Source organism: Echiichthys vipera (genome assembly GCF_963691815.1).
Source record: "Echiichthys vipera genome assembly, chromosome: 20".
NCBI lineage: Eukaryota > Metazoa > Chordata > Actinopteri > Perciformes > Trachinidae > Echiichthys > Echiichthys vipera.
This window is the reverse complement of record NC_139845.1, coordinates 8,531,698-8,552,612: the sequence shown is the minus strand read 5'-3', so window position 1 is coordinate 8,552,612 and position 20,915 is coordinate 8,531,698. Positions and strand designations below refer to the sequence as shown.

The 20,915-nt window shown below is 40.9% G+C and overlaps 1 protein-coding gene across 1 annotated transcript in view; it reads left to right on the top strand.

Moving 5' to 3' along the window:
* The window catches only part of snd1 (staphylococcal nuclease and tudor domain containing 1), a 180,058-nt gene extending 160,032 nt beyond the window's left edge, over positions 1-20,026 (top strand). The window contains exons 22-24 of the mRNA XM_083935604.1: positions 2,206-2,409; positions 16,133-16,177; positions 19,023-20,026. Coding sequence (XP_083791730.1) covers positions 2,206-2,409; positions 16,133-16,177; positions 19,023-19,088 — 315 coding nt within the window. The 3' untranslated portion in view covers positions 19,089-20,026. The remainder of the gene's footprint in view (positions 1-2,205; positions 2,410-16,132; positions 16,178-19,022) is intronic.
* Positions 20,027-20,915: the final 889 nt, after the last annotated feature.

Below are 20,915 nucleotides of genomic sequence, written 5' to 3'. Positions count from 1 at the left end.
TAGTGACAGTATCTTCCGAAAAGTGTCAGGATGTAGGGTGCACTGAAAAACAGTCTTACTTGAAATGTGTGCTTGTCATGGAGATAACATGTGCCTCGTACTTTGTCAAGTAAGTTACATCTGACTGCAGCAGTTACCTGCAGCAACAACTGTTGGCACAGTTTTACACTGTTTACTCCAATTGTATCACAGACGTTGTAATTTCTCAGTTGTCTGCACTCAGGACACACTGCCACCTCTTTATTATGCCTAATTAAAGAAAGTAGTTTATGCCAACAGTTCACAAAATAAAGGATGAGCATTAAAATAAACTCTAAAAAGTGTCACACAAAAAATCGAACCACACCAAAGCTTCTTCCCTATGGCAGTGGTTTGTATTCAACGGCAAATTAAGAAGTTGCTTGAGATTTTGCATCTTCTTAAACAATTTTAATTATTTACTTGATTGATTTAAAACTTTTTTGTTGTGACAAAACTTGCAAAATAAAAGTTATTGGAAAAGGCTAAAAATAAAACCACATGCACATCCTACCATTTTCATACTATTTACTTTTTTGTATTTGAAATTAAAACTTATACAATAACTTATATAATAAACTTTTTGATTAGGACTGCAACCAACAATTACTTTCTCTATCGATTTGACCAAACAGCAATTAATCAAGAATTAATCAATTAGCTTTTTGGTCATTAAACTGTCTGAAAAATGTAAAAAAATAAAAAAAAATAAAAAAATCTTGATCAGTGGTTGCCAAAGCCTAAGATGACTTTCTCAAATGTCTTATTTTTTTTCTAAGATATTCAGTGTACTGTCATAGAGGAGGAAAGAAACCAGAATATATTCACATTAAAGAAGTTGGAATCCAAAAATATAGATTATTTTTTTAAGTGTTTACCAAAATAGTTGGTGATCCTTTATATATTTTAATGCACCCAAATGTTGAATAGATTTTCAATTTCATTTTTTTATAAAACATTTTTATATTTCACAAAAAAGGTATAAAATTAGTAATACTTTCGGCAGTGAAAACTGAGCTATTTTCTTGGCTCACACAAAGTCCAGCTGCACGTGCAATTTACAGGAGTAAAAGGCAAATATTTTAGCCCTTTTTTTTATCAAATTGAAGCTTTAACCCGGTCTGTTCTGCATATGCTGGACCAGAGAGGGTCACATTAGAAAGCTCTCATTAATTTTGTATTGTCCCTTCACGAACGTCCAAGTATTGTGGTCCTGTAATATTCTCTCTCTGCTTGTGTTTCTTCCCTCTCCTCCTGTGTATGCTGTCTCTGTCGCTCTGTCACACACCAACTCTCACTCTGCAACTCCCTCTCTGCCCAGAGCTCCCCTGCAGCGCCTGTGACGAGTTGACCACGGGGAGAGCGGGGACAAAAAAGGCCCTTAGTTTTGTGCCTTGAACAAGCTTCCCTGCCCACACACGCTCGCACACACATACACGCACGTACCCAAGGGCGGCTAGCTCGAAAGGGGTTGCCATGGAGACAAGACCAGGGCGAGAAAGAAAGGAAGCGAAGAGATGGATGGTGTAGGGGAGGGATGGATGACGGCCAGGGACTGATTTTTGTTTTTAAAAGTCTTCCTGCCTCTGAAGATGCAGCTCCCTTGTTTTTCTCACTTTTTTCACCCAGACTGCTCGAGGACGTGAGGTCAGGATTGCATTGCAGCCGTTCCACCTCCTTCTCCACCGTGTGTTCAATCAAATGCTAGCCTTTCACATTCGAGAAGGTCAGCAATAAGAAATAGCGAAGTAACTAACTGAAGAATGAGAAGAAAAGAGAAGAAAGGGACAGGATAATGATGAGGAGGAGGAGGAGGGCAGTTGAGAGTCAGACCATTATGTAGCCAAACTAAAATCTCTTGGTTGAGAAGATTGTTGCTGTGCTCCACGACAAATCTGATCTGTTCTTACTGACCACGTTACCGGGTGTATAGATAGGATTTTACCCCCAACAGGCTGATAAAATGACCCTACATATCAATGAAACTGTGTGTGTGCATATCTTAAGAGCCATCAGTGATAACATACTAATTATCCCTTTCACTTTTCTCCTGTCTCCCTTTTCTCCTTCCCTTTTTCCTCTCAATCTTCATTTGAACCTCCTTCAATCCCACCATCCATTACTGCCCCATTTCCTGTTCTTCTCGCACCTCCCCTTTCTTCCCCTATCAACCCCTTGCTTCTTCAGGATGATGCCCGCGCGGACGTGGTGGACTGCGTTGTGCGGGACATCCATAACACCCAGTGCCTGTTGAACGTGGAGTACTCAGGTGTCAGCTGCCCACATGTCACAATACAGTTCGGGGACACCAAGGACGACGTTGGCCTTAACCTGGTAAAGGAGGGCTTGGTCATGGTGGACGTCCGCAAGGAGAAGTACCTGCAGAAGATAGTAAGTGAAGAGATGGAATATACATTGGTGATGGGAGGGTGGTATTAGATAAAAGAGATTTCAAGACTTCAATTCAGCTTTTGAAGACCTAGAAACTAAATTGGAGGCTGGTGTTTTAGGCCTTTAGTACATGACAATTTCTAGTCTCACTGGGACTTTATACTAGGCACTCATGGTGCAAAATACTTTGTACTGAGTGTGAGATGTGAATTGTACTTTAAATTGCATAAAGGTAAGGGACTGTCTGTGTAAACAAATTATTTTTACCCTGCCCTACTCTGACTTTCGTTTGTGGCCATGCAAAACAGCAAATCGAGTATCCGTGTTTCAAAGTATGACTTATATTGCTCTAACTACTTTAGTTATTCAGTGGCTCATAGTGCAGTTGAATTGCACAGTATGGATCAATATTTGTGTCACAGCTGTTCTAAATAAACAAAGCCGTCAGTTGATAAAATGGAAGCAGGTGCTACTTATTTTTAAGCGCACAGTAAATGTTTAGCATTCTCACTCGGAAATGAGCCCCTTGTGTATTATTTAATGTTAAAGGGACTGTATCCTGCCTCTGGTTCTCTAACAAGCCAATAATTACATTGCTATGCTAGCATCCATCAGTTGTTTCCATCTTTGTTTGTCACGTATAGATTTTTTTTTTTATAAATTACTAAATGCCTGTAGGTTTTGTAATGAGAACTGTGGCACAAGAGACATAATTCTTCTCCTCGCTTGATAATCCCCAGCCACACAATAAACACTTACACACCTCTACAATTTGCCTCAAATGGCAGCCATTTTGTCAAACCACGAAGCGTCGCTCATTTACTTTCCACTCATTATGCTAATTCGCGTAGCAGACACTCTGTACTCTCTGTACATGAACGATAGAGAAAAATGGAGGACATTTATTTCTGCTGCAATTACTGCTTCTGCACAACCCCAATATTAGTCACTCTGCTATTTACTTAAAAATTGTAAAGCACAACGGAATAGAGAAATATGTCCACAAGAGTGTAATTGTTCAGAAGCATAATCAAAATATATTTTCATATAATTCAGAGCCTATGAATAACACATTTGTAAAGAGATAGTTTCATTCGCACATGCAGACTTAGTTACTAACAAATTTTTGTACACACTAAACGGCACCAATAAAAGCACTTCATGCCTCTTAGTCAGTCAATAAAGCACTGTGCATCATTGTAAGAGTGTTTTGACCTCTGACCTCGGAAGAGTAGCCAGGAACCATAATGCAGTCTCTGGGTAATGGACCTTATAGACAAAGGACAGTGATTAAAACCTTTCAGCTATGCGACTAATAGGCTTATAGACTGCACAGATTTAGGTTCTGTTGGATCAAATAGTTTCTCTTTAGTATTCAACAGCTGCATCTCCAGCATTTCCCCCTTCCTTGCTGGCTACAGACAAATATTTTGATCTGGAGAGAGCTTAACAAGCAGCAGTGTTGCCAATGTGCTTACAAGTGAGTGTTAAAGTAAGCTCTACAGCATTTTTTGTTGATAATTCTTCCCATCAAGTCTGCTTCCAAACTCAAAGACAAACCAGCCGAAGTGTGATTAGTCCACTTTTCAAACCTCCAAAAAGAGTATTGACGGAGGGATTCATAGACTGTGCGGGTTTATGCAATAGACATAGATACATTGTACTTTGCTTTATACAGTAGCTGCATTTCCCCCCAGCTAGAAGTTGTTTATCAGAGCTAAGGTATAGAACTGTTTCTACCAGACTTGATGTATAATGTGGTTTTGTGATGACCAAGGATGTTGCTTAAATGCTTTCCCTTTCTGGTCTTTAAGACTTTATTAGAGATGATAAAAAAACTTTTCGAAGTTGATGGAGCCCTGAAACAATGTATCAATTATCATCTTGATGTGGATTAGTTGAACAAAAAAAAAAACGATTTGCCGCTATGTTGCAATTAATATATTGTCATTACAAATTTTAAATTTCCCTTAAAATATACAACTTTTTTGGTATTTTTCCTGGACAAAAAAAACGTTAATTAAGATAATAATGGGAAGATTAGATTAGTTTAATTGAATGCAGCCCTTCAAAAAGACGGTAAATGTTTTTACCTAACAAATGAAAACTATTTTGATTGATTTTGTTGACCCATTCCTATTTGATATGCTGCTTTGGATGCATTTACAATTTCATCTGTAAATTGGCTTTTTCTTTTTTTTTTGTATTTACCTGAGTTGACCCAGAGTCTTTTGTTTGCAAGGAGCATTTCTGGTTTAAGATTCATGAGCAGCATTGCAGCTGCTGCTGCCAGTGCAACAGCAGAAAATATTATCTTGCAGGAGCAGTAGAGCCAAAAAAATGTTCCAAGATACAACCTTTTGTTGACCTCTGGATCCATGCCCCCATTCTTCCCCTCAAGCTTTTGATAGTGTCATATCCAAGCAGGCTCAGTCTTAGCTCTTTCTCTCCTCTCACTCATCCAGACTATCAGCCTCCTTGTAAAAGTGACTTTTGTCTTTGCTATCTATTCCATTTTGGCTCTATTCTTTATTCATTATCCATTCCAGGGGATTGGAACATGGTCATTGTAATCTCTACTCTAGCACTAAGTATTGCATAACAGATGGGCTGTAATGTTCACTGGCACTTCAGACTATCAATAGTCAGTCATAAGTGCACTGAAGGTTAACACCAGTCTTTGAGGATGGCATTGTCCCAAGAGAGGGAGAGCAGAGAGGGATATTCATCCATTTGGGGTTTTATGTCCTTTTTTTTTCTAGTGCATTTCTGTCTTAAGCCCTACATTCAGTGTCCACTATGCATGCCATATGGATGGCTATTGTTGCAGCTATACTATTATGGCAAAGGATAAATAGTAATGTAAAAGTGTAGGTGCAAAGATGATCGTATGCATGTCAGCTGCTGGTATCTGATTGGATGGAAGTGGGATATTAAAAGGAAGGCAGGGGCCCAGGAAGTAGTAGGTGGGTGGAAAATCACTAAGTTCAATTTTGATTGATAATCTGTACTGAGTGAGAGGATACTGACCCAGAGGTGCAGATGGAAGATAAAGCAAGGGATTAGAGTGCAACTGACATTTTGTCCTACAGAGTGGACTGACTCAAAAATCCATGTCAACATCAGTCTGAATCAGAGCTACCATATACAGTATATTCCATACTGTTAATATCTATAGGATGCATTTAGTGTGCACACACATACTGTATCGACACTGACAATCAGGCAGATTTAATGTCATAGTATAAAATTTAATCCGTCATACATCGGGCATATCATGTGTTGTCCATCTGTACGTGTTCTTTATAAGGCTTTGATATTTAGATTATTGTCAGTTAGCGATATCATTGCTTTATCACTAGCACAACATTTGAAACAGAAGGGATATTAATGTTCTATACATTACATCGAGTAGATGAAGTATTTGAGGCACCACGGGCAAGTAACTACTGGATATCATGCTGGTGTCCAATTCAGCCTGTATTTACTTTTTAATTTTTTGCTCTCTACCCACCAGATTTTCTGTCAATGAAAACACCTGCTCGTTCACCGCATCCCATTATCCATCTCTTTGTTCTTGTCTGCTCTTCCTCTCTGTCACCACTAGGGGTTAAAGGAAATACTGATACAACTGTACTGTACTGTAATTTATCCTTAGCCATTTGACTTGTTGAGCCCGTCTTAACAATGTATGCATTTGGTCGTGTGTTCTTCATACTGGCCATGTTTACAGTACGGCCATATAATGAATCTTATCCCCTATACCATGATACGTATGATGTCACCAGATTTTTGCCAACACAAAGCCCTAATCACCACTCAGAGATTTTAAAATGACATATAGAGCTTAAGGAGAAGCTTCTGTAGAAGTCAACTGTTGTTTCATAAGACACAGTTGTGTTGTAGATTGTTATATATATATATATATATATATATATATATATATATATATATATATATATATATATATATATATATATATATATATATATATATATATATATATATATATATATATTCATGTTCGTTGCTCTTGGGCCATAGCAGCAGTAATAAGTGCCATAGCAGCAGTAATAAGTGTCAACCATGTAATTTTGTCTGATTGCCCCTTGTTGGCAACTGCCATTCTTAAGTAGGGAGCGAAAAAATTTGTATTTCTTCCCTCCGGTATAAAATCAAGCAAATGCGTAAATAAGTGTGCATGGATTTTCATCGTCATAAATTGCGAGAGTGTAGAGGTTAATCAAGTAAGCATCAGCATGAACAAGAAAGTACTGAAGACAAAAACTGCGACAGAACTTGAAGCATAACTTATTTTAAGTATTATATTGAAGTATAATCACTCCAGTTATAAACAGTTGAACTTTGGCAACCAAAAAAGGGATGAGTCAAAACTTTGAATTGTAAAACTAAACTAAAATCCTTCACTCTGGCTCTGACCTGAGACTCTCACACTGACTTCATGCCTTCTACACCTCAGGCACAAGAGATATACTAAGCCATCCTTAAATTGCCCTGGCACCATCAACTAACCACTGCTACACTGGCAAGTTGCCACACTAGCTTACACTCACTCAAGAAAACACTTCTGTCTTCTCCTTCATCCCTCTTAATGTCTCTCTCCACTCATTCAGTATGGTGTCTTTCATTTTTTTTCTCCACCTAAGTTTCACAACATCACTCCAATTCTACCACTCTCCTTCCCATTGCCTTTCTTTCAAAGTGCTGTCCTCTCCATCACTTCTTTTTTGTTTACTCTGCCCTTTACTCTCAGTCCCTCTTACCTCTCCATTTCTCCGCCTTCTGCACATCGCTCCCTCACTTTGCCATACTTGTCATTATTACTTTTTTCTCCACTCAGAGATTCACTCACTCATACACCCTTCCCCCTCTCCCAGTACTAATTTTTAAGCTTTGTTTTTCATATTAACCAAACTGAGCTTGAGGATTTGGACAGCGATGCAAAGGCTGCTAGTTTAGCTTTTCCATGTGCTAATTTCCATTTTGTCTTGCCGTGCAATTTCATGATGAACAATAATCCCCAGAAATTAAAGTGGAGAGGCACTCAGATCAGACCTGGTGTTGGCCTCATAATGAGCTGCGATTTAAAATGCGGTTATCTGTAATTATTTGCAACTTGCATCAGCTGATTCTGCCCTGAACCCACGCTGAGTTGACAGCAATGCCTCTCTTTTATAATTCTAAGTGAAGGCATAAAGTTGGGTGCGTGTGTCCGCAGGCTAATATTTAAAGGAGAGAGTGAAAGAGATAGTGGGATCAACGGATAACTAGATATACTATAAATGCATTTTTCTTTCTGCCTGAATAAGTGCCTGCAGTAGCTTTCTTTGATTCACACTCAGACCTGACTTTTTTTCTTTAGTTGCAGATGTAGCTGAAATGAGTCTGTCATGACAGCTCAATTTGAAGATGGCTGTGTGGTTAGAAGCACTATCTTTTGTGCTCTGCTGCTTTTCACCAGTGTTTTCTGTCAGCAGCTGCCAAATAACATGACTGATTCAAACTCTGGCAGGCCACAGGGTGCTATGCGTTTCTCCTCAGCTAACTGACATCGGTGCTAGCCCCCAAAGTTTATTAGCGTTTCAAGCTAATAACCTCCTGTTTGCTAATTACAAGTCAATTACAAACACGGAAGTGTCTGTCAGTCCCTTGTCAGCGCAATTATCAATCACCAACAACGACGCCGCCTGCTGTATTGACCTAGGCCTAGTGTTTATTACGTTCCTAACTGAAGAGATAAAGATATATATAAAAGAAGAATTCACACACCTTAGATAAATGTTTGTAAAGACATGCTTGAGATCTTTATTAAAATGTTAGAGTTGTGTGTGTCAGCGGAAGGTGGACTGTGGGGAAAACAGCTGTGAGGTGGCTCCCTTAGAGTGAACGCTGCAGATGAGAGTCCTGGAATCTTTAATTATCCGGCAGCCCCCTGGGAAATGTAGTTTTATTTTTTCCTTTTATCTTCTTTCCCTGCATTGTAGCTGTATTCACACTGAGGCCTTGCTTTCATGTTTGAATGCTGAGCAGAGGACTTTTAAGTAGTTCCAAGGGGCCAGAAGGGCAGCCTCTAAGTTGCGACTCGCATGAGATGCAGGCATTTTGTTATTTATCCATGTGTTTTCACATAAACTGCCTCACGGGTAGTGTAGTTTTCTTACAGATTGCAGTTAGAGTCCCTGGCGTAGTTAATAGCTCAGCAGTTGTATTGCACGGTAATTGTGTTAATGGGGGTTGAAACTGTAGATGAAGATGAAATGGTGTGCTTAGAAGTGTAGGCACACCTACAGCTGCATGTGGGAAATCCATACAGGAAATCAGGAGGGAGGCTCACACATACACAGGATGCCTCCAGGGATGGGTTGTTCCATTTATCAAAGAGCAATTGTGCCGTTTGGTACACATACCCTACAGTAAGATGGCTCATGTGATGTAGTCCCCTGCTGCCGTACTTTTAAGGCACTGGTTTGGACACTGATGATATGCCTCATGGGAATATTGGTGTTTCTATACAGTAGGTTCACCGTAACAAAATCAGGCCTCATGGGCAACCAATGTTTCATGTAGTAGAGCTGCTCTGGTCACTTATGAGCTGTCCCCAAGCAGAGTGGACAAACATAGTACATGTGTGGGGATCCCTCATGAGCTCCAACATACACTTAACTATTTATTTGAAATGGATAGGGGGGGCGCAAGAGAAAATGCACATATACAATACCTGAGAGAACAAACCCAAGATGAATCATATAGAACAAAAACAAAATTTAAATGGGGCAAAAAGAAAAGATATGGCATGTTCACTGTTGGAACATAGAGCAAATGCAAGGCTATTAGATTGAAAATAACAGCAAATTATCCATCTCTATATACGGTACATCTGTAATATTGGACATGGATAGTCTTAACACAAGACCATAACTGGATGTTCTTCTTTATCGACATATGTTATAACTTTTCATCAACTGCCTGACAAATGGCTCTTATTTCGCCCTCCGGTCCCAAATTAAGTTAATAGAAACAAAATAAAGAAAATGCAAAAAAATAATGGTGTATATATATTTGTAAACACTAGCCAACGTTATGTCACAGTATAGGTTATATATAATTTGAACTTTCCCCAGTGCCTTGGATAAGGTGTTAATTTATTTCCCTTCACACCATTTTCTCAAACTATAGAGAGCAGTGGCAGCTGCTGGTCTTGAGGGGGGGAAGCTAATTTTTTCGGCCTACCTCATAAATGTGTTTGTTTATTTATTTGTAAGTTCTACCCTTCTGTGACCTTGTCGTACCAACTAGGCGTCTTTTCCAGGGACTTGATCAGTGTCCTCTCAATGGTCAGCAGAGCTAGGCTGCTTAAACAGCCTTGGCCCAGCTGGAGCTGCTGCGCCAGGCTACTCGTTAGGGAAAGAAACCGTTGAGTGACAGAACAGAGTCGCCAAACGCAACGCTAGTTGTTTTTAACAAAGACAAAGTCGCTGGGGATCAGTAAAGTCTCCGGATCAGTTCAGAACAACGGAATGGTGGGAATTTGGTGACATTTTAGGGGAAGCTGAGCTTCCCTTGCAGTCTTAGAGCAATCGCCACTGATTATGTCTAAGAATGAAATAATCCATTGAGAAATCTGGAGTTTACTTCCCTTTTTTTATAACATAAATAGGGAGTTGGAATTTTATGTTTCCGAGCCAGTAAGCACCCCCATGGATCCTGCCACTGTGAATCCAGTCCCCTTTGCTCTCACCCTGACCCCAAAATTCTTTACCGTGTCATCTTTAAATGGCTTTTAGCCATTTCCAGACCACCAGTTGACTAACTTTCAGGCCGATGCCCTCCGTGTTCAACTCCAACGGCTATCACAGCCCATCAACAACCCCCCACCTTATCCCACAAAAACATCACATGGCACATATAAACACACACGCACACTAAGCTTCACGGTCATGTGTGATGGCATGACCGCTCTCCACCAATGGCTCAATACCTAATTTACAAGTAAACTTAGAGAAGTAGCCTTTTTAATGGACATTTTCTGCTCCCCTGTTATTGACTGCATGCACAAGCACACGCACAGGCAGTTGCCTCCCCTACTGCCACAGCTCTGAGGGCCCTTTTGACATGTCCTAGCTGACACGCGCCACTTCCCAAACGCCATTTTATCTTCTGCGGATTTAAACACACACACACACACTATATCCTCCCTCCCATACACCCTGAGGCTAAGTAGAAAATTGTCAGGAAGGGAGTGGAGGCACCACAATGATCAAACTTTGATTATTTTGAGTTGTGTGACCTCCTGACCAGGAGATAGGAAACAGTTATTGTAGTGCAAACTCTTTACACAGCCTTCATATATATATATGTATGTGTGTGTGTGTGTGTGTACTTTTTTTCTTTATCATGAACACAACATATTTCTATGATACATTAGTGTTTACATAAGACTTGTTTTCTTCCCAGTGCCCCCAGGAGAGCATTGGAGAATGTTCTTTGTGATATCTGTTAGTCCTTGCATTTGTTTAGTGTGCATGTGTTTTACTTGTGTGTGTGTGTGTGTATGTGTGTCCTCCTTAACTTTATGAGCCCATGCTGGTGGGCTTGTCATGCCACGTTCCCGCCAAAGCGCCTGATCTTCTCCGACAGCCATGCTGGGGGGGAACAGCGTGCAACATGGCGTATTCCCATTTTACCCCAGATAGGGACAATGACACTCATACACATGATGAACATATAAGGCTCATTTTTTTTTTTTTTTTTTACAGTTTACAGTAAACAAAGTTCTCTTACATCATTGACAGCTCACAAAATGCTTTAATCAATATAAAGTAAAATGAGAAACTTTTCACACAAATTTTTGTGTTATTTAATTGGATTTTCTACCTTTTTTTCGGTTCGATCGTGGATTTTTAGAAAAAAAAAATGTATGGGTAAAGTAAAATTTACATGTGAAGTTAAACATCTGTGAAAATGAGGCAGTGCAAATGGTTTCATCCTACATTTACTTGAATGCGATGACCTTCCCTCGTCTGTTTCTCACGCACACACGAGGATCCTCTCCCTGGTTAACTATGGTGCTTGTGTGACGAGCCTTTCGCTATCCAACCACTTGAGAAGTCTGAAGAGACTTTCCCACCACCCTGGCCTACTCTCTGCTTGCCATGCAGTATTAATGCACTGACATGTTGAATGAGAGACATCTCTTTGCACTACAATCCACAGTTCAACCAAGTACACTCAACTTGAAACAGTGTGAGTTACACACATAAAAAGCTGTTATGTTCCAGCAAACCCTCTGACAAAGACCTGTCTTGTGTAGAGTTTTTCGGCTTTCAGTGGAGTGAAAAGGAGGCGGAGCAGGTGGATAGAGGATGAAACCATGTGTAATGAGGATTGAGAGAGCAAAAAACAAAACTGAGCAAAGCAGCAACAAAGAAAAAAATTACAAAAGGGAGTGAGTAGCAGTTTTCTCTGTGGTTGGAGTTTGACTGCTCTTGTCTGGGAGGCTGTGTGTCTGATCGTCATTGCTGTTAATGAGAAAAGCTCAACATGCGTGGAGGACAAGCCTCATTGTTCCCTTTCCACTCAAGTGGTTTCTACGTTGCCTGACATGCTATCTCGGCGGCAAAGACCAAGAGACCACACTCAACACTAGAACTTTGATTAGTCACTTACTTTTTCATATGCACTCAATCCAAAATCTGCTTTTATTTACCATTCTTGGGTGCTGTGAAGGCAGCTCACCTACGCACCAGACACACACAACCTGTCAGAACACAGCCATGTTAGCGCTTGCTTCTGATCCATCACTTTCACACCATGCTTACCAGAACACCACCTGGGCACGGCATGCCGGCCAGTACGGGGAAATAGACGGTCTCACTCTCATGCAGACAGATTCACAGCCAGGCAGACACACTGACAAGTGCTAAAACACCATACCCACACCACCTGTCGTTGATCTTATGAAAAGCATCACGCTCACACAAAGTCCCTCACCAAGTCTGCAACTACAAAGTCACCTGCATGCATTAAAATGGACTCAAACAGCAGTTGTAAATAATCTTTTTGTTTTTCCCCTGATTGTGTGCGTCACATAGTAGTTTTCTAGTCTCAGAAGGCTGTGATTAAAACACTAAAACGTGAACTGTTGGCATGAAATTATAACAAATTGACTTCTGTAATCAGTTAAACTTCCAGAGCTGTTTTGGTTGCATGTTACAGACTCCGAGCAGAGTTAAATGGATCCTACGAATTTATCACACAAATTGAAGGACACTCCCACACATGCAGCAACCTCCTCAGCCGAACAGCATTTTCTCTGCTACTGCCAGTGTCCATGGCCACTGCTCACCAAACATGGCATCTGTCTGGCATATGGGAGCTCTGTAGGGTCATCCAGAAAAGCACGCTGTCACCCGCTGCCTTCTGCCATCCAAGCCCCCTCCCAATTCTTTTCTTCCTTGTCTCCTCATTCATTATCCCCTTTTTCTTGTTTCATATTCTTCTCCTCGCTTCCTTGTTGGCCTTTGCCTTGCATAATTATTCTGACAATCCTCCATCTATCCTCTTTTCCATCCTTGCTGTGTTTAATGTCGCACTTGTGTACCGTGACAAGAAACATTCCTTTACTCATCTCCAGATGAGTTTTGCTTCTGTTTGCGTCTTAATGAGCTATTATACCTCCCTACTGGAGCCGATAGAAAAGTAGTGAAAGAAGGATCCGGGGACAGGATACGTGGGGCTGTTCAGGATCCGAAGGCAGTGATCATCGGCGTTGAGCTGCACATTGATTGGCTGTTGTGTTACATTGAGCTACACTGAGCATAACAGTGAAGGATGAGGGCGAGCCAGGAAAGGCACCCTCCCGACCAGAGTACAAAGAGGCTCACCGCGGTAGTGCCAATATGGCAGCATATCATCTGTGCATATTGTGCTGTAGTGCTCTTGACTGAGCATCTTTCACAGAATAATTTGGAGGCACGCTCTCAGCTGTGTGGAGTTTGGAAAAAGTGGATATAGTTTTCCTTTAAAGTTGAGCTAGGCTTTATAGTCCTAGCCATTTTTTCTTTCAATGAAATTTTTCTCTTTTCTGTTCAAATATTGCTTGATCCATTTTGGCAGATATGAAATCCTCTTCCACATCCTTTTAGTGAGGCCCAAGCTCTCGTAGCGCAGCACTACGAATGACAGCTAAAACCGCTACGGGCACGGATAGCTCCCCTCCAAAGCCCAATTGGCATCACTGGCCCTTTTGTGCTCTTGAAATATCGTCGGTTGGGTCTTCCGTATGGTGACATCTGCCTGATGGGACCAAGATGCCATATCCCAACGCCTTCCAAAAAACCCTCCCTTTAGTTGGCTTTGATGGATGACTTGTGCAGCCACTGCACTTTCCCCAGCCGCACACGCACACATGCACTCCCCCAGACAGACCTGGCTGTACGATCCAGCTGCCAGTCTGTTATCTTGGCGATGCCATGTGCAGCGTAGCTATCAAATCAACCTATGTGCGCAAGCTAGCTAAGCAATTACACTCCAGAGCCCCTTCCACACTCGACAGTTTTAACATCTGGCATCCTTGTTCTGGTGTGTGCGTCTGAGTGTGAAAGCCAGCTCATCTGCTGCTATAATAAGCTACAAAACATGGTGCACAATTGAAACCATTACAAGAATACAATGACTCATCTTTACAGTCTCTTTCTTTCAAGTGAGTTTTGCTTTCTTGGTGTTATTTCTATGAACTGTAATGCTACTATTCCCTTTTGCATGTGTCCCTCTAATCAGGATCCCGCAAAGTATGCTTTAAATGCAGTATTTTTTGTGCAACACTTACATGCAGAACTATACCTCCACCATTCACAGACAGAATGTGAGTGGTGGGGGTTGCCAGGGTTAGACGTGGTGGAGGTGAGGCGAACTGTGTGTGAGGGCCTTGGGTAGAGCTTTATAACTCTGTATCCACTCTGACATTGTAATGGTGGAGGACAACTCCACTCAGAGGGTCAGCCGCTTCAGCTTTCCAAGGTCCATACATCCACTTACACTGTACCCATCTGACCAAACACTGCCTCTTTCACTCTCTCTCTGCACCCCCTGCCCTATGACTCATCACTGGTTCATTCAATGAGGCTAAATGGCTGTTCTTGCAGAAGCAGTCAATATGCTCAACACTGCACATTGGCTTCCTCCTCTTCTCTTCCTCCAACTCTTTTGTCCCTCTCTGTGTCCATACGTACGAACTTCCAGTTCTTTGTTTCAAGCCCAGAAAACGAATGCTTTTATAAAAAACACATTATTTGTGGGTGTGTGTGCATGCGTGCGTGTGTGCGCGTGTGTGTGTTTCTATGTGTGTGCGCATCAATTTTAGACTCAAATGTTGTTTTAAATAAAACCACATTATATAAGACTCTGTTTAATGTAGTATTTGATAGTATATTGAATATATTATTATATTGTCACTCTTAAGTTGCATAATAGATTTGTAGCTAACATTCTAATGCCTTTGTCTTATGTGACGTTTGCTGTATAGAGACTAATGTGGCTATGAGTTAAGATTAAATGTCATCCAACAGTTATTACTCAAGTAGAGAGAGTCATAAGGTTAGCCAATCTGTGATGCCCGTCGTACAGAAGTTATCTTCCTTAAAGTTTTCCCACAATAGCCACAAAAAGCTAAAAGGTTTAGTGAGTTGCCAGAAAAACGAATCTGCAAATATTTTGCCTATTGATTAGTTTAGGTCTTTTTTTTGTAGCAAAAATATCAAACACTCACTGGTACCAGCTTCCCAAATTTGGGTATCTGCAGCTTTTCTTCATTTTATATCTCTGGTTTGAGTTTTGAGTTTTGGTTTTGCACTTTGCACTTTGAATTGTGTCAGCTTGGATTGTGAGAAAATGTGAGGGGGTGGTTTCATTATTTTCTGACATTTTAGAAATGATGAATTGATGAATACGAAAAGCAATCCGCAGAATATTCAGTCTTATACCAAACCAGTAAGGTAGTGTATTGGACAAGGGTGCTTATGAAATCGACTTTTCCTTCATAAGTGTATTATTTATTTCAAAAGTTACATTTTCTCACTTGAATAAAGGATAGTATTGGCAATCATCATAAATACTATACGTATCTGTCTATATACTACCATACAAGAGAACTCTGATTTTTCTATATGAAACACAGGTAGAACTAAGGGCTCACTCTTTTTAGCCAGTAGCTCTCATAAGGCGTCCTGTGAATGCCCTTGATTATAAATTGCTGCCCCAAACCAGTGAGGTGTTGTCCTGAGGCTGGCAGGCACAAGGGGGTTATGAGAGCCTCTCATCTCCAATGGCTTTGCTAGTGTGAGCTGTGGCATGAACCGCAAAGTGATGCCCTGCACACGGCGGATAAAGCAATGACCCCAAAGGGTGAGCCGTAATGTGGCGTTCTGTGCTCCGTGTGCTTTCTTCACATTTATACGTTCCACATCCAGATGTGACATAACCACTGCATCTACGTGTGTTATCTTGATCCTATTGATCTTCAGAGAACACTGTTTCTTACATCCAGTGTTGCTTGGAGGGTGAGCAGTGCCCTTTCTCAAAAAAAACGGGTTGTCTCGAGGGGCAAAGCAGGTTGAAAGGATGCATTGATTCCCCTTAATCCTTTAAAATCCTTCCTGTGACGCAGCGATGTGATATGCTAATGACTCTTCTTTTTCTACCCCAGGTGACAGAGTACCTGAACAGTCAAGAATCTGCCAAGAGTGCCAGGGTGAGTCACTTCATCCAAATCCCACCAATCTCTGTCACTCTCATTGTCTTTCTCGTCTTTATATCAGCTTCTTTTTCAGCTCCTCATCCTAATAATTGTGCTTCTTCTGCCTCTCAGTGAGAAACCTAATGTTGCCAAAACAAGTGTACATTACAACACTAATTACTTTTCAACACCAAATACTAGAGAGAGAGTCTCGTTTCTCTTTGCTTCTTTTCTCTCTCTCTCTCTCTCAAAATGCGACACATTACATTGGCAGTCGCCATTGTCCCATATGGATTGCTTCCCACAGTCTGTGCAGGTCCATACTGTGAAAATGGGGGTGGGGATGTGTGCAAAAGTGTGCAGTGGGGGTAGAAAGAGAGATGGGGGAAAAAATTAATAGAAGCAGCACATAACACCCCAGTGCTCCCGTGTGAAGATGAGTCAAGTTACACAGCTTGGACGCAACACCGTCCAGTGGAAAAGACTCTGACTGACCAGGTGGTTTACTGGGCTCAAATAGAGTGAAACTAGCAGCAAAGGAAAGCATCCGAAAGGAGATCATAATGATTGTATTCATTTTTATAAGACAAAAGCAAATCTCTCATCTCATGAGATGAAAAGCAAATCTGTGTTTGAAGGATACATCTGGTGATATAATACAGTATATATTTATTATTGTCAAAGGAAAAATCTAAACCAACAGTTGATCTTACTTACAAGTATCGACTGTGTGATATAGCTTATTTCTTTGTCTCACTTAGCTCCTCTGTTACAGACACATAAATGTGCTACACCTTTGCACTGTGAAATGATCCTTCAAAACATTAAAGTAAGGTGTTACCAAGTGTTTCGATCACCATCCAGCTGCCGTAAATACTCACTAGCTAAATACCGCCGCTGCAGATAGTCCCCAATGAATGCTCTATTTACTCCTGTGTTTGAAGCCCCATCACACACAGATCATGCAGCACCCTAATAAAGATCTGCTGTTTACCCCGGCTTTGTTTATTCACACAACCAAGCAAAGGTGGCGAAAATGCAACCCCGCTGTGTGATTTCACAAAACACTCTTCCAGCATTCCAGAAGCAAAAGAGCGGTCAGCATCTAGTGCACTGGGGCCAATCAGAACCTTTCAACCACTCTAATCCCACCTGACACACAAACCATAAACTTTATGCATTGTAGTAGCGCAAGTAGCGGTCAGTAGAGAGGAGCACAGAGACGGAATGCTGTGCTGTGTGCGAGGGAGAGAGAGAAAAGGGGAGAGGAATAGAAGGTGGACTACAGCATCCAATGTTTGCTTAGTCACTTTTTGACCCTTCGCTGGGTCAACTTGTGCACCGCCGCCGGCTCAGAGGCGCGACAGATCTGCCCCCCTTTTCCATCTTCATAGCTTTTACTCAGACGGTGGGGCATAATACAGGCTCAAGGAACAAGCCGTGTGAACTTGAGTAACATATGCTATAGTCTCACAAAGCCATACCAAGCTCTACAGTGCTAGGTCAGCGCTGTCTGTCCGCGGAAATGAACGTTGCAGAGACAGTCTGATATCACGCTCCAGATGTCAGGCTTTATACCTGCACTGTACATCGAGTAAGCCAGACTACATTTGCTTTAAACTTCTGTCCGAAACAGTGTCCGATTGTTTTACGGACTTTAAAATGATGTTCATGACCTTTTAAAGAAAGGTGTCTTGGGACTCGGGACTGAGTGTCACAGCCCAGCTCGAGAAGCCAGTTAATATTGCTATGGATTAACTAATATTGATGTTTTGGGTCGTTTCCTGGTGAATTAAAGAAGCAATAATAGATGTCTATACATGAGCTCTGTTGGCAAAGGCCAGATCACTTTTGGTTTTTATATTTAGACTTTGACAGGCAAGCGTTTGTACAGAGCCGAGGTGCCTTTCACAAGAACCCCCTGAGCTTGCATAGATAGCACTTGGATCCTGTTTTGTTTTTACTCATGTAAATGTCAAGCTGATGATGGCTCAAGAATCCTTGAGGAAGTCGTTCCTCCTGTGCTCCTCTTAGTTACCCCGTAGTTATGCAGCATGCTCAAGAAAATGAGCAGTCAGAGGTGGAATTGGCTCTAATCACAATTCCAGTTACAACCATGTTTTCAGGTTGTCAGGGAGGTGGAGAGATAAAAAAAAAAAAAAAGTAGTGGAGTGAGAGACGGGGGAAATGTCAAAACGTACAAATGGCTTGCTTCATTCATTCATCCTAATAACTAGTGCTAATTAGCACAGTCGCTAATTAGGTATGAATCACAGCATTAACAGCTGAGCGCGTACGCTTCTGAGAGCCAAAAAAGAAACATCCCACACAGACACAAAGCCCTGTGTATACACACACACACACACACACACACTCTGTACAGTTTCTATCACATTTAAATAACTAATACTATACTGGATGCTTCTCCAAATTACACACACTCACTTTGCCAATTGCATTGTAATAATGGCGACATTTAGCTGGGAAATGCATGTGATGGTTTATGAGGCGATGCACGTATGTGAATGTAATGGGAAAGGAGAAGCAATAGACTGGGTTGTATTTGAGGCAATGTGGGCCTCCAGCTTGGATGGGTAAGCACAAAGAGTTGGATTAAGTAGTAGTGGTGGTGGTGATGATGATGCAGCCGTCGCACTGGGCTGTGAAAGCAGTGATCTTACTCTCACTATTACGCGGTGGCTTTCCATCTTCCTCCTACTCTCTCTCTTCTCCTGACCATTTAAGGTAATGTGCAAAAGAGGTTATTGAAGCCCCATCCAAAGTAATTTGGTACATAACTGCTTTTTATGGTTATTTATCCCATTAAGATCAATTAAATCTGTGTCCGTCTTCTCTTCAGCTCAACATTTGGCGCTATGGAGACTTCCGCGCGGATGATGCCGATGAGTTTGGTTACCGCCGTTAAAAAAGAAAAACGGGGGGGAAAAATGACCATCCTATCAACACCATTCCAAAGACCACCATGGACGGCAAGTGGCACATTGGACAGAAGACAGATGATGGAAAAACTAAACGACAAGCATTGACTCAATCTTCCTTTTTATTTGACATTTCATCCCTCCAGCCCTGACTTCTCTTCTGCTCACACGTTTTTTTCTCTTCAGCTAGCCCCCCATAGCTCCAAATAGAGCATGCTAGCAATGCTAAAGTAAAAATGAATCGTGCAAGAATCACTTTCTATTCATCCTTTATTTTCCTAATGGCCCACTGCCAGCTCAAGCAGCCTGCACTATTGCCAATCTCTGTAATTTGCCATGTTACCTTTTCAGCAGACTTTCTGTGTGAATGATAATAATTATTATAGTTATGTATGTGTTTCAGCCAATCATGTTCTTTGTTCTCTAATGCTCTAGCCCAATCCCTGCTTTCTTCTGTACAGGAAAGGGACTGGGTGTTCGGGGGGGGGGACGCTTGATTTTTGCAAACAAATGCTTCCCTAACGAATTTCATGTAAATGTGAGGATATGTTGAAAAGTGTAAATGGATTTATTTTAGAGAAATACTGTAGGTGGAGCCACACAGACAAAAAAAAAGGATGAGTTTATTTTTGTCTTCAATGTATATCTGTGTGATGACATTTGCAGATGTTTTTGTGGGAAGTGTTTTGTCGTTTATTAACCATGTCACACTTTTATGAAAAATTGATGCCATCATGTGGCATTTTATCATCTCTCTATCTCCTTCTGTAAAGTTTACATTCTAGTAATGGTTATGATCCTGTTATGGGCAGTCTCTTCTCTTTCTGTCTCTGTATGCCACAGCAGAAACAGTGTTTGAATTTGTTTCCACATAATGGACCTTTGCATTCTATTAAAATCTGCTGAATAAAAATAAGCAAACTAAGTGTCTTCTTTATTTTTGTCTTAAATACAGTCCTTTGTACAAGCACTATTGAAGTTCTACTTGAATTTTAGTTTTGATGTTAGATTTAAGTATATAAAAAAAAAAGTTGCCTAAATAAACAAGCACTTCGGTGCTGATAAAAGGTTCTGTTGCCTGTAAAACAAAATGCTCTGACAAGTGTCTTTGACTAAAAGCTTGGCATTTTTTTCCAATGACTTCACCTCAAAGTCAAATATTATAAAATTATATTTACAGCTTCTAAGCAATGATGTAAAGTAGACTATCTTCAATTGTTATAGTTGTTTGACTGTATTATGACATTTCTTTACCTTTTTCAACAACCTGTGCTCTGACTATTTCCCTGGTGGTCTAGTGGTTAGGATTCGGCGCTCTCACCGCCGCGGGGAACTAGTCTTTGGGGCGGCAGTAGCTCAGTCCATAGGTGACTCGGCTGGAACTGCTCGGGCCGCCGGTAGACTGGCAGCCCCCTCGCTCTGACATCTCTCCATTAATTGCATGTATATAGGTCCTGTTTGTGATTGTGTGTGTGTATTTCAGGCCTGTGTGTGTGTAACATGAATAATAGAGTGAACAAATCGAATTTCCCGTTGCGGGATTGATAAAGTAATTCTTCTAATTCTTCTTCTTCTTCTTAGACATGCTATGCTAAGAATGACTGATTTTCAAATTTATTTCAACATATTGCATTGACTTTTTTTTTTTTTACTATGAATTTGATTTACATTTTTTCAAGAATAAATATGCAATGAATGTTTTAGAAATGCAATATCATGACGCATTTGACATTTTTTTCAACATATTGTATTTTAACGTTTTTTGACTTCCTTTAACATACTTTACTATGATTTTTTTGAAGGCTTTTTTCAAC